The 13,391-nt window shown below is 42.0% G+C and overlaps 2 protein-coding genes across 3 annotated transcripts; one reads left to right on the forward strand and one right to left on the reverse strand.

Annotated features, from left to right (window-relative positions):
• Positions 1-1,915: 1,915 nt before the first annotated feature.
• On the reverse strand, positions 1,916-6,035 carry gata1a (GATA binding protein 1a). Its single transcript, XM_083971129.1, has 6 exons — positions 5,909-6,035; positions 4,119-4,353; positions 3,518-4,024; positions 3,113-3,258; positions 2,880-3,005; positions 1,916-2,761 (listed from the first exon to the last, which is right to left on the reverse strand). The coding sequence occupies exons 2-6, from the start codon at positions 4,330-4,332 to the stop codon at positions 2,474-2,476; spliced, it is 1,281 nt and encodes a 426-aa protein (XP_083827255.1). The 5' UTR covers positions 4,333-4,353; positions 5,909-6,035; the 3' UTR covers positions 1,916-2,473.
• Positions 6,036-10,480: 4,445 nt separating this feature from the next.
• Positions 10,481-13,162, forward strand: LOC310986149 (ras-related protein rab7). 2 transcript variants are annotated; one of them, XM_083971954.1, is made up of 5 exons: positions 10,481-10,576; positions 10,938-11,064; positions 11,164-11,382; positions 12,146-12,271; positions 12,394-13,162. In XM_083971954.1, exons 1-5 carry the CDS (start codon positions 10,521-10,523, stop codon positions 12,478-12,480), a joined length of 615 nt encoding a protein of 204 aa, XP_083828080.1. In that variant the 5' UTR covers positions 10,481-10,520; the 3' UTR covers positions 12,481-13,162. The 2 variants fall into 2 exon arrangements, with proteins under 2 accessions (XP_083828080.1, XP_083828081.1); XM_083971955.1 differs by having other exon boundaries at positions 12,422-13,162.
• Positions 13,163-13,391: the final 229 nt, after the last annotated feature.

Here is a 13,391-nt window from a genome sequence, read left to right on the forward strand (position 1 = left end):
TGTTAATTTCTGTTGAGGGGAATGACAATATTTCTCTGCTTTGGTGTGATTTAGGGTAAACTGGGCAGATATGGTAAATGGACCTTAACAGAAAATCCCCTTGTCCTATTGTCTTACTTCACAGGGCATTGATACTAAATCCCATCATCGGGGTCCTGGGGGAGTCAGGAGGTGTTTAGTATAACAGTGGTTGACTGATAATGAGATAAAATAGGAGATATGATAGGCTACCGCATCATCATAAATTTGATACCTTTGCTCTACTTGGCTATTTGATATGTAATGTGACAAGATACTTATTATTAAAAAATAAATTCCATAGAGGTGAATTATCACTGATACACCCAAAACTATGAGTGTGTGTTTGTTTGTGTCACACGGTGTCACGAGTGGGTGTCGTGCCCAGATGTTCACACGGTCGTGCTCATGAAGCTGAAAACATATGCTTAAATGAAAGTCTTATTTCTCCCTGATGCCTGCACTGAAGCGTGCACATACAGTATCTGCTGTGAAAACACACACACACACACACACAGTGGTGTTAGTGATCATACACTTTTGTCTCAAGTGAAGCGTTGTGTGTGTTTGTGTGTGTTTACCCACAGACTATTAAACCTGGATAGACTGATTCAACTCAAACCATGTTTTTAGAAGCTGTGAGCAAACCGAAATAAGTGGAACAAATCAATAACAGCATTGATCTGCTTCCTTCAGAGGACAATAATGATGTATTCATTTATTTGTTTCTCATTACTCCTCTGAGGGTCATATTTAAATACATAAAGTACACACTGTGCCCCTCGCTGAGTAACTGACAGGGAGTGTGAGAGTGGCGGTACCAGCAGCAGGTGGACGGTCTGGTGTCTGTGGCCTCAGTGATAACGTATCAGTCATTCCCCCAGCCCCAAGTGAGCTACCCCTGCCCTGCTGCTCTGCATAGAAAATACACTACAAATACACACTCCTCTACCACTGCGCTGTGTTTACTGCATCATCTTTTAAATAAAGTGCTGAGGAACTTGCACTTGGAGGATTTAATGCATTTCATGTTTTGCTTTAGCTGTTAGCTGTTCTGTCAAAGAACTTTCCCTGAAAGGTTTAATCTGATCAGTGACGGAGATGCGGCCGCATGTTTGACCAAAACCAAACAGTTATATCTGGTTCAGTGAGCTGGATAACCTGGATATCGACAATCACTGTCGCCCAGTATGTCTGAAAATGAAACTTGAAGAAGTAAAAGTGTCAGGAAAAAAATCTACATAAAATTTTATGATCAAGTAAAGTGTAGTTTGTGGTACTTTCACATTGGTTTCATTATCTGCTACTTTGCACTTCTAATTTACCACATTTAACTTTTTAGTTTTAATGTCCGCAGGCTCCAAAATTGTTCAAATACACAGATAACAAAATATGATCTATCATTACAAATGAAACTACCTTAACTTAAAGTATTTTTTTGATGACTTTACTGTATTACTCAGAACAGTGTTACAGCTTTAGCTTCCTGCTTTCTGTCTTTTGGGGGAATTAAAACTCTTGGAAGGGGCTGTGATGTCATGAAACATGTTATTACTTGTTATTATCAGGCAGCCACCGCAGAGCCTCTGAACTTGTGTTCAAGCGCAACATCAGAGTGGAAATTTTATGCATGACAAAATCCCCCTTTATGGGTACACAAACACTGATGATGACTAATAACAAACACAAACATGACCTTGTGTGTGTGCTTTTGAACTTGAAGTCTACTGTACTTGTTCGCTAACTGGCAGGGCTGGTCTAAATATAAAACCAAAGGGTAAGTGTTGCACTTTAGTTGAATATTTGTCACTTCTGCGGAATCGAGGATTTGCATAGCCGCTATGTTCAATTACACTGTCAAAGTGGAGCTCTGCCTGTACAAAGAGGCTATTATACCTGAGCAGGGGAGTACAATAACACCACACAGGAGCCTTTGCTGCAGACCGTTCACCGAGCTGAACGGATGAACTGAGAATTCAAATGACTCTAAAAACAAAAGCCTTCATTACTCCAACTGGATAGGTCACACGTTTATTATGTTCTCTTCAAAAAGACTTCAAAATGGTAGGCTGATATAAATTTCACAAATACAAAACAGACCCATAAAACACAAAATGAAAAGTATAACTTTACATCATGAACAATAAAAGAGGCACAGATATTGCAGTCGAATCGGATTTGTGTTTGTATTTACAGCTGAAATAATTCCCTTCTTCATGCGTTTGTATGTGCAGCATCCCCAGCTGAGTGCTTTTGTCTGACTTCAAACTAGGGCCCGATCAAGATAGTTATCTACAACGTGTTGTTTTCCAATAACAATACAGTGAAAATAAACATAAAACTCCATTCACATGGCGCCCAGTGTAGAAACACTTATGTACAGTTCCACACAAACAAGTGGCAAGCAAGCAGGTGTGCTGATTCCTAGTATACAAAGGTGCCCGTTATGTTTTTTTCACACCAGTGTGGGCATCATGCCGGTGTTGAGGTGGTGTGAGTAGGATAGAGAGGCAGAGGGGTGCAGGGGGGAGGGTGCGGGGATGAGGTGCGGTGCGTGGCTGTAGGTCAGGAGAGTCCCGGGGCCGAGGGAAAAGGGCCCACCGTTGTCGTCCAGAGAAGTCGGCTGATTCACCTCCTGGTACTGCTCCAACATGGCCATCTTCTTGCTCTTCTTGTTCTTGTTGGAGACTTTCCTGTTGCGCGTTTGAATCCCATCCTTCTTCATGGTGAGGGGCCGGTTGACCTGGGGAGAAAAGAAAGGAGAAAGAAAAGAGTGAGACCTTCTGACTTCTTATGTTCAAGCCGATTCAGGGTGAAGCGCTGAGTTCCAGCTGTGGATTTTATCTGGAGAAGTGACTCACGTTGTGCAGTTTGAAGTAGAGTCCACAGGCGTTGCACACAGGCTCCCCGTTGGCGTTGCGTCTCCACAGGGTTGTTGTACTTGTGTGGCAGTTGGCACACATTGTACCTGCCCTCTTGCTGACAATCTGAAACACGGAAAATGAAATAATCAGGGTTTATAAGTTGCTCTGACAGCGATAAAAAATTCTTCATTTAATCCCAGTGGAGAGGGCCATCATCAGTGGACCATTACCAGTCTCTTCTTGGGTCGGATGAGCGGCCTATTCTGGCCATTCATCTTATGGTACAGTCCACAAGCGTTGCACAGGTAGTGGCCTGTGCCATCCCGACGCCACAGGGGGGTGGCTGTGGCTCCGCAGTTGACACACTCTCTGGCCTCTGTTCAGAATCAAAGATACAAAGAAAAAACATTTTTGTGACGTTACTCACTGTGGTTGATATCTCATTGATTAACCAAGGTATTGCCCAGTTGCCATGGAAGTGTATCCCCCAAATTTGGCTTCAAGGTTAAGCCTGAAAGCTCATTTTGGACCTGGCAAATTTAATCTACATCTCCATCACATATGCATCTGTTGTAGAAAGTTATGCAATATGAGAAAAAGTTCCCAACAGTCACTTAATTGAGGTGCAACCTCACCTGGAGTGGATATCCTCAACTTGCTGCGGAGTTTAGGAGAGTAGGAGGGGTTGATCCAGGCCCCGGGGCTGGAGTACAGCGCAGCAGAGCTGTACTCCTGCGGACTGGTCATGTATGAGCCGTAGGGGCTCAGCATGTGCGGGTGGGTGTGGGACGACGGTGTGTACATGCTCCCAGCAGCAGGTGTCAGGTTCAGAAAGCTGCTGCTGCCCCCCGACCCCCCCAGAGGGCTCAGGCGCTCGGCCTTCAGGGCCTCCTGAAGCCGGGGGCTCTCCCTGCCGTCTCTGCCCGGAGAAGGGTATCCGTCTCTGGAGGTAGTGAAGGAGGAGGTGACTCCGGGGGTGTAGAGGGACGTCGGGGTGTGTGAGTGCAGCGAGGTCTTGGTGAGAGGACTGCTGCTCCAGCTGTTGGCGGCGGGGTTGTAGGGGGAGCTCAGGGAGTGGCTGCCGGGCCCGTCCAGCAGCTGGAGGTTACCCAGGAGGCTCGGCGAGGTGAACACCTGCCGAACTTTAGGGGATAGAGAGAGAGAGATGTCAAGTCAGGTCATGATTCAGGTGGTGGATGTCTATAGATAGGGGGGGCAGTGGGTGGGAGTACTGACCCGAGCTGTGTCTGTAGCTGGACGGCGTTCGGCTGTGGCTTGGGTTGGAGAAGAAGGAGGGCAGGCTGGTGTAGTCTGTGTCCTGGCTGGAGAAGAAGGCCTCACCCTCCTCCCCTGGCGGCAGCAGGCCAGACTCAGAGGAGAAAGCGGCCAGAGGGTCTGAGCTGAGCAAAGCTGGGGACACCCAGTGGGACTGCTCTGAGGAATCATCCATGGCGACAGGGACAGACTGGAGCTACAACAAGACCACGGGATGGACATAAGAAACCCACAAAGCTTTTTCTGCCATATGCATCTTGTCAGGAAAAATTTTCATAAACTGCAAGGTGAATTATTTATTTCTGGTAACACTGAGAAGAAACCGACCACTGCAGGTAATAACTTAGTGATTCAGTGTAACTCTGATTGGAGCAGATCAGCTATCACCCTGCTCCTCTCTTCACAACAACCTGTGTAACTTGAAGGATAAGATCTCTCGACAGCAGGTTTCTTTAAACTTCCTTTTCTAGGATCCTCATTTGACTGTGGCTGAAAGTAAAAACTAAAAATAAATGGCTCTATAAATGTAGTGACCAAACAGTTACCGAGTGGCCTTTCTACAATAGGTGTGTCAGTTAGAAGAATGCAAAAAATATACGTCCTCGGGGAGGGTGCAGGGTGGACGTACAGCACAACACCAACTAAAAATAATGATTAAAAAAAAATTGAGGTCATGTTTGCAGCAGATTCTCACTCTGAACTATCTCTGTCACACTTTTGTGCCATTTTGAAAAAAAAACAAAACTCTGATTTGTGTGGGGGGATTTTAATTAGTGGCAAATATTCAAAATTGTAAGACTATTTCTTGTCCTTGTGATAAGGAAACAAAGCATGACAAGCACATTTTTTGCCCTTTGCAAAACAAACAGTTTTAGAAATGACTAACAAGTGTGACAGAAACCGTGAAAGCTCAGAGTGGCGAAGCAGAGCAGTATTATCGGAACTGCACTGACAGACGAGGCCGCAGTGCTCCATATCTTTAGAGGAAAGAGAAGAGGAAAGAGCAGAGGCTCATAGTGTCCGATAAAGTGTGAGAAAATCTGATAGACAGCATTATTGTAATGCTAAATATATCCAGCTCCTCTGATACAACATGAGCCAGATATCAGTGGAGCGTGTGACAGCGTATGACGGAGAGCCGATCAAAGAATACTGGACTCGGGAATCCAGATATTAAAAGTGCTGGAAATAATCACATTTAAATTCTGATTTAAATTCATTTTAAATAAATGTAATCTTCATTCATGACCTTCATAAAGAAACTTAATAAATTAACTTGAGGTTTGACTGTCATCCTGATCAAAAGACGAATAAGTATGCCTCTAATGCAATCAATCATCAATCATATAATACATACAAACATAAAACATGAAGCAGTGAGATAAAAACAGATGTAATTCTAAGACAGCTAAAAGCATTAGTCAGGAACAGCTGCTCCAAACTTATTTTAAAATGGTTTAAAAAAATTAAAAAAATCTGACTAAAAATATAACATTTCAAAATTATTTAAATAATTAAAATCTAAATGAAATATTGAAGAGAAAGTGTCAATTTCACTGAGAGGGAAACTGAAAGCAAAGTCCTCATCTTTCACAAGTCGTAGTCAATCAGGCAATAAATGACCTTAAGTGGTGGTATTTATACAGTGCCAGTAAAAGTTTCAATATTTAGGGACATTCATTGCCTGATGAAACAGACCACACACTGATGCTGACTGGAAAAATGTTAAAGAGCCAAGGGGGGTCACCTACCTGAGAGGATGGCACAGACACGGAGCGAGGTGAGCAGCAGGACTCGGGGTTAAATTTACGCAGCCAGGTAGAAGGCGGCACAGTGTGAGTGTCTACCTCAGCATAGGCTGATGGCTACAAGAGCAACGTCCCCAACCACCAGCAAAGTTTAGGGCTAAGAGACAGTTCGTGGGAGGGGTTGGGGGACAACTTTTTTTTTTTTTTTTGAAAGACACACCTCTTTTTGTCCAGAGAGAAAGAACTTGCATGAGGGCAGATCTGTCATATTTACAGCCCTGGGGTTAAAATGACGTCTAAAGTGTTTTTATTTGCAAATGCCACAAATCAGCGGTTTGAAAAATGTGCAAAAGACGAAGGTGTCCGCTTTTAAATCTTGGTTCCTCTGCTCTTCCTTTATGGCTGTGCGTGTGCGACAGTGTAGTATTGATAACATGTTTGTATCTGTGATGGTTTCCACACAGGAAGCTCCAAATAAAAAAAAAGAAAACCCAGCACCAAACCAATTCTGTTATCAACCAATTGGGCATAACTGGTGGAGATCATTAGTTTTATGTGATATGCCTTTAATATTTACTCATAAATACATAAATGCAGTCCACAGGATGTGATGCAGCAGTTCCAGGCAGGGCAGGCAGTTCACAGGATGGGAGCTTTTTGTCTGTTGATGAAATGTGCATACAACCCCTGATAAGACCAAGCCCACATGGAAAAGAGTTTGACAGACATTTGAACAAAGCAAATATAAAATGCAAAGACGCAATTTCTTTGTGGTCCAGCAAAGCTTATAGTGGAACACAGTAATGCAAATCGGGAGAAGAGCTGCAATCATGGGGGAGAGATATGGTCTGGACACGGCCTGGCTGCGCACAGGCCCGTCACTGTCCCAGTGTCATTTGCTAGTCAAAGCAGTTCCCCAACTTTCCTCTGTCTTTGTTCATTTACAGTTTTCAGGGAAATCAGGGGAGGAAAACAGTTGGGAATAATCAAGTCCCCTTTTTTATTTGTAACACTGGGTCTTTTTCTGCCATTTAAGAGCTTCCAACAGTTAAATTGAAACTATATCCTCATAAGGTAGCGACAGGCGGATAACCCGCATCGGTTATGCAAGATGCAAATCAATAAATAAAACCTGTTAACTGCGGAAACAAAATTGTACCATGAGTTTCCTTAAACTTTTGTCTCTTTCTACAGTTGCTTGGGATAAAGTCCCCCCACCTCCCCCCACAACAATGGAAACATGCTTGATGCTGTATCTAGTAAAAGTCACAGGTCACAAACAACTTCACTGAATATGTGGCCAGATGTGTGTCAGGAAACAAAGCGCTGCTGACCTGACATGTCCTCTTTATCAGGACCGTAGCTGTGTCCTCGGTGTTTCGGGGAACGTGGAGGATTAGAAACTTGTTACCTGTTTTAATTATAAGAGGAAATCAGATTTGTAAAGAGACATCCAGGACAATGAGCTACATCAACTTAGGTATTGACACTGAGATCTCCGGCTCCATTGTGTATGATCCTGTGATGTTTATGACCTTGTTTGATCATTTTTCTGTTTTGAATTTGGCCTTCTATTTACGCAGTTTAAAAAAAAAAAAAAGTATGTCAAACTGTATAACTCTGATTTAGCTAACAAAACAAAAAATAAAAATAAAACTCTTTTCTTATCTATTAAAGCTTCATCTAGGAATCATGACCTCAGTCTTTTGAAACGATCCATTTGAATTTATAGCCACGGAGAACGGTTCAAACCACAGCTAGTTAATTATTTGTGAGATTGCAAAGAGGAAGAAATAGAAAATGACACTTGGGCCACCGAAACACCCCTGATGTAATTCCTTTGTAACACTGTGGTAAGCAGTGCCGCCTCAGTAAGAAAGCTCCTGGTTCACAGAGGTTAAGTGGATTGGAAACTCTACCATACCTACAGGTATGAGTGAGTTTTCTCTGTGCAGGATGTAGCTCATCTCATGTCCAATGACTACTGGGAAGACTCCACAACACAAGTGGAGATATTTGGAGAGATTGTTGGTGATTATTGAAATTACTATATCAATAAATTGCTTTTTATCCCCTCACTTGGTTCATGCATCTGTCTCTTTGCACACATTTGTTTTGTATTGAAACTTAAAAAAAAAAAAAAAAGTGTGAGCTAATCTGCACATGCAGCTCAGCAGTCTGTGTGAATGAGAGTAATATTATGAGTGAGAGAGCGAAATGAGCTTTCGGTGGCCGTGTGGACAGCTGGGCAGGGATGTGGCTGCTGCCGCTGCGTGAGCGGGCTGCTCTGCCCTGATAAGAGCCTATCTAGATGAAAGAAGGAGGCCAGGAATTACAGGCACGCCGCTCACACTGTCATGCAGCAGCACAGACGTACACAGACCTACAGGACATTGCAGCACGTCTGTGGTCATTCATGCCAGACACACATGCATAGACACACAACATGCCTGCGCTGCTGACAGTATCTTGGCAGAGCCGGTTTGATGTGACACTGGAGCGTCTTGTTGGGCAGTTGGTGGGTGAGGAGAGCCTGTTGTAGCTCGGTGATGGATGGTGTTGTGTGTCACCAGTGGACTTTGGGGACAACTCTCTAATTCCCAAGAAACAGGCTTCTGGGTAGGCGGTGGTCTTATCTCTGCCATGCAGGGCTGCAGAGACATACCCAGGAGATCTCTCTCCCTCTCTCTCAAACACACACACACACACACACACACACACACACACACACACACACACACACACACACACACACACACACACACACACACACACACACACACACACACACACACACACCACTCCATCGTTCTTTAGTTTTACTCCTTTCTCTCAGCCGTTACTTACATTTTTAGTCACTAAATGAATGACACTTGTCTTTTTGGTTTTGGTTTTCTTGGCACAGAGTCACAGTGTGGCGATCAGCACGTGATGCTTTGTGCAGCAGCAGTGTGATATGACTGTGTGCTCCTGCAATGATTAATAAAGTCAGGTGGTTGAGTGGCCAAAGCTTCCTCCACTAACTGAGATAGGGCTCATATATTGGTGAATTTGTGCAATCTCAGTATTCTGCTGCACCACTCACAGTTTCATGCAAAAGCACATCAGCTGATGATGTAACTGTGTTTAAATCGTGTTTTTTAAAAATGCTTTCCAAGTTGTCTGAGGATATCCCACATTGTAGATCATGTAGCCAAAATTGAGCCTGACATTTATCATCTTTGGAAAATTTGGCGTCTTCATATGAATTTTAAAAACAGTTTCATAAACACTGTTGCCCATAAATTTGGAATAATTTTGTTTCAAGACACATTCCTCTTTTTATTCCTATTTATAGCTACACATCTGTAATCACCCTTGGCCAAGTGCAATGATTGAGTCCCAGTTACCATTTTTGAGAAGATACATTTTATCGATCACAAATAAATCTCATTGTCACAATTGTTTCATGAGAGGAGGTAAAATTTAAAAAAGGTTTATTCCAACTTTATGGGCAACAGTGTAAATAAATCTTCACTGTGATACATGTGTATCGGGCAGTGTTTTTCAACCTTGGGGTCGGGACCCCACTTGGGGTCGCTTGAAATGTCTAGTAATAGATAAAGAAATTACTGATAAGAATATTTTTTTTAACTAATTATTATTCTTTCTTTTTTTTTAAATTATGATTAAAAAACCCACTCACAACTATTCTAAACTTTCACTTTCTCAAATATAAATCGAGTTCAAATAAAAACGCAGCATATAAAAATATCTGAGCTGGCGCATCTTGATTGACTTGATTGATGTCAAAATGGGGTCACGAGCCAAAAAAGTTTGGGAACCACTGATGAGATTACTGATGAGATTAATTTGATTTTTTTTTCTTTTACTGAATTCACATCTATAAATATTTAATAGATGTATCAGCAGACATATTGTAGATAACAGCACCTGCCAGGGGCAACTCAAAGTAAATCCTAGGAGAAAGGTGAATCACCTGAGGCCTGTGCTGCCCTCTGCTGGTACATTTCAAAAATAATAAAATTTAAAATCCAGTAAAGTACATGCAAAGCAGCTTTTTAAAATCCTTACCATTTTAGAGTGAGGTCAAAAAGAGTACAATCTGTTTAAAAAAGATATAGTTGTCTTACTCTGTCTTTGTTTGTGACACCAGTTTCAATGTCTTTGGGTTGTTTTCACAGACCGAGGAGGACAGAGGTCAGTAATGTGCCAACGCACCAGGCTGCTATGATGCCTTCACTTGCATAAAGCCACAACAATGGCTGTTTGTACCTACTCCACTACTCTGTGAAACACACTGAGTTTATACTATTTATATTTATTTATTTTAGCTAATTGAATTGGGAGTTGTTGGTTTGATGTTGTTGAAGACAATGTTTAAATTTGATTAGCCTACTTACCGGCCAAAATTTAAAAAAAGAAAAGAAAACAACAACAACAAAAACAACTAATTAGTATATATAAGGCTTCATGTGGTGTCATATTAATTATAAAAAACAAAACAAATAAACTTTAGGGTAGGAAACGCGCGTCACATAAAAAAAATTACGAGGAGCACCTGAAGGCATCGCCACAGCAGCTGTAGCTCCGGTGGGAAACTGTCGTGATCAACATGAGCGAGAGGAAACGTCCTGTCACCCTGAAACTCATCCTCATAGGGAACTCTGGGTAATGTTGACCTACCTTACCTCTCCGGTCACAATACAACTGCTCATTAAATTATATGTTTCTAATTAATAACTATTAAATCAGTTTTACAGCTCCGTTGTTTCACTCTTTATGTTTCACTTTCCCTTAGTGGGACGTGTTGATTTACGCACAGAGTGACAGACACTGAGCTGTGAAGACTGATTTATTTAGTTTCTTCAACGTGTCCTCAGAGTTTATGTCCAGTGTTACTGTAAGTGTCTGTTACACTGCAAGACTGATTTGACTGGATTAATCCTTTACCTCCTCTCTCTCTCTCTCTCTCTCTCTCTCTCTCTCTCTCTCTCTCTCTCTCTCTCTGTGTGTGTGTGTGTTTACTCAGGGTGGGAAAATCCTCCTTCATGTACAGATATGTGAATCATCGCTTCACCAACATGTACCGGGCCACTGTGGGGACAGACTTCCTGTCCAAGACAGTAGACATAGACGGGGACACAGTCACTCTGCAGGTACCTTAGCTGCTTTGTCCACCTGGAAATACACAACACAACACCTGTGGGAGCAGGACACTAATGCATTGTGTGTGTGTGTGTGTGTGTGTGTGTCAGATCTGGGACACTGCAGGCACAGAGCGGTTCCAGTCTCTGGGGACACCTCTGTACAGAGGAGCCCACTGCTGCATGCTGGTCTTCGATGTCACGTCCAAGTCCAGTTTCTCTGCCCTGGACGCTTGGAGGAAGGAGTTCCTGGTCCAGGGTGAACCAGAGGACCCCTCCGACTTCCCTTTCATCGTCCTGGGCAACAAGACCGACCTGAGAGACCGGGAGGTCAGTCAAAACCAGATGATGGATATGAACCAATCAAACACTTTTTGATTAATGTGCTTCTCTCATATTCAGGCTCTCACACAGATGAGCTGAGATGGGGTCATTTCAGGTTAAAGTTATAGCTAATACTTTACAAGTGGACAAGCTTCATAGGAGACACATATTGACAACACAGTCAGACCCATTCAGAGCTTCAGAGTACTTTTCAAAAGACATTTGACTAGTGTTTCAAGATTTTATAGTGTGAAATGCAAAGTGAATTGTGCTGTGAGAATGAATAAAAATAATAAAGAATAATAATCATAAGAACTTCAAGGAAGGAAAGGATATTTTACTGTAAGTGTAGTTTAATATAGTATGTACAGATATAATAGTGATAAAAAATTAAAATATAATAGTTTAAGTGGAAATATTGAAACAATCATGAAAAAGAGGGAGTGATTTTTTTAATATTTATTATATTCTGATATTTTATAAAATAAAAGATGACTTCTTGCGATGGCTTTGGCAAACAAACCTGTTGTGGAAGCTTTACAACAAAGTGACAACACACATTTCACCATGAGCTCCTAAATTTAACAAAAGTTGACTACAATCTTTTGATTTTTTAATGCATTTAAAAACAAGCATGAAAAAAAAAAGATGGAGGCTTCCCGCTCTGAAGCTCACAGACATACAGTATAATGTTTACATCTTCATTGTGGAGCCTGACTTGCAACATAAACTTTGTTGTGTGATCTGTGTGGCTCGTCCTGTCTGCCAGGTGTCGGGCAGAGCGGCTCTGCAGTGGTGCGAGGAGATCGGAGCAGAGTACTTTGAAGGCAGCGCCAAAGAAGACGTAGACGTAGAGAAGACGTTTTTGAGAGCGGCTCGTATCGGCTTACAACAGGTGAAGCACAGTTTCATTCTATTTCTATGGTTTGTGTTTTAAGAGACACACCAAAAAGACACCAAATCTCTATGTTTAACATGTTTATTTTTTGATGATAAAAGATACATTACTCCCTACAGTACAAAAAACACACATTGGAAAATACAGGACATTTCCAGATAACCTGCAAACAGCCGACAGAAACTCGCAACACCTGTGAATGCTGAGAGCAGCACTCGTCCCAGTGTGGGAGGGAAAGTTCAGAGAGACCTCGGCACTGCTGATGATGACCTATCTAACGAGGGTGCAAAAATAGTGACCCAGCAAAGGTACTATGGAAGGAAAGGACACAATTGTATACCACATGAAGAGAGGAACAAACTCATTAAATGTTTTTTCTTTTTTTGAGAACCTTCAGCTTATGGTCTAACTTAAGGCATCACTACTAAAATACACTGCTTTTGCATGCATGTCTAGTTTTGTTCAACAGACACACTGACACGCACAAAATTATGAATGCATATGAAGAGAAAGTTCGCGTCTAGAAAGAAATCGGGAGAAACCACAAACGGAAACCAAGGCGCTAGCCGGAGAAAAAGGCGGCAAGCTTGAAACCTTGGCTCTGATCTTCCTTCCTGGCCGTTACCATCACAAATTAATCCGCCTTAAAAAGTAGATATACACTCATGTCCAGTCAGAAACCTCCTCCCTGTACAAGTTTGTACTGTAATGAACCTAGCAGTGATTCAGACTCCTACAGTGAATCAGCTCGACAGAAGCAAATTAGAACAATCAGGGAGACTATATATATTTATATATATATTTGTTTCTTTTATAAGTAAAGACACAAAAGGCAATCAAGAGATGACCAACATGTAAAAACAGTTTGTTACAGGTAATTATATAAAAGGCCAAGATGTTTTTTTTTGTTTGTTTTATTCTTGCTCTATGAACGAACTAATTTACAAGTGAGTACACTCCGGCTATGTAAGCTTTCTTCCCAAGACATCCCATTCAAAAGACATACGGGTTTTACACGTCACAGTTAGCTTGCACACCATCTGCAGTCTGAAATACAGAGCCGTGGAAGGAAAAAAATTAAAATTTATTAAATGGATTCACATACATCAATAGGATA

This window comes from Trachurus trachurus (assembly GCF_905171665.1).
Source record: "Trachurus trachurus genome assembly, chromosome: 5".
Lineage (NCBI taxonomy): Eukaryota > Metazoa > Chordata > Actinopteri > Carangiformes > Carangidae > Trachurus > Trachurus trachurus.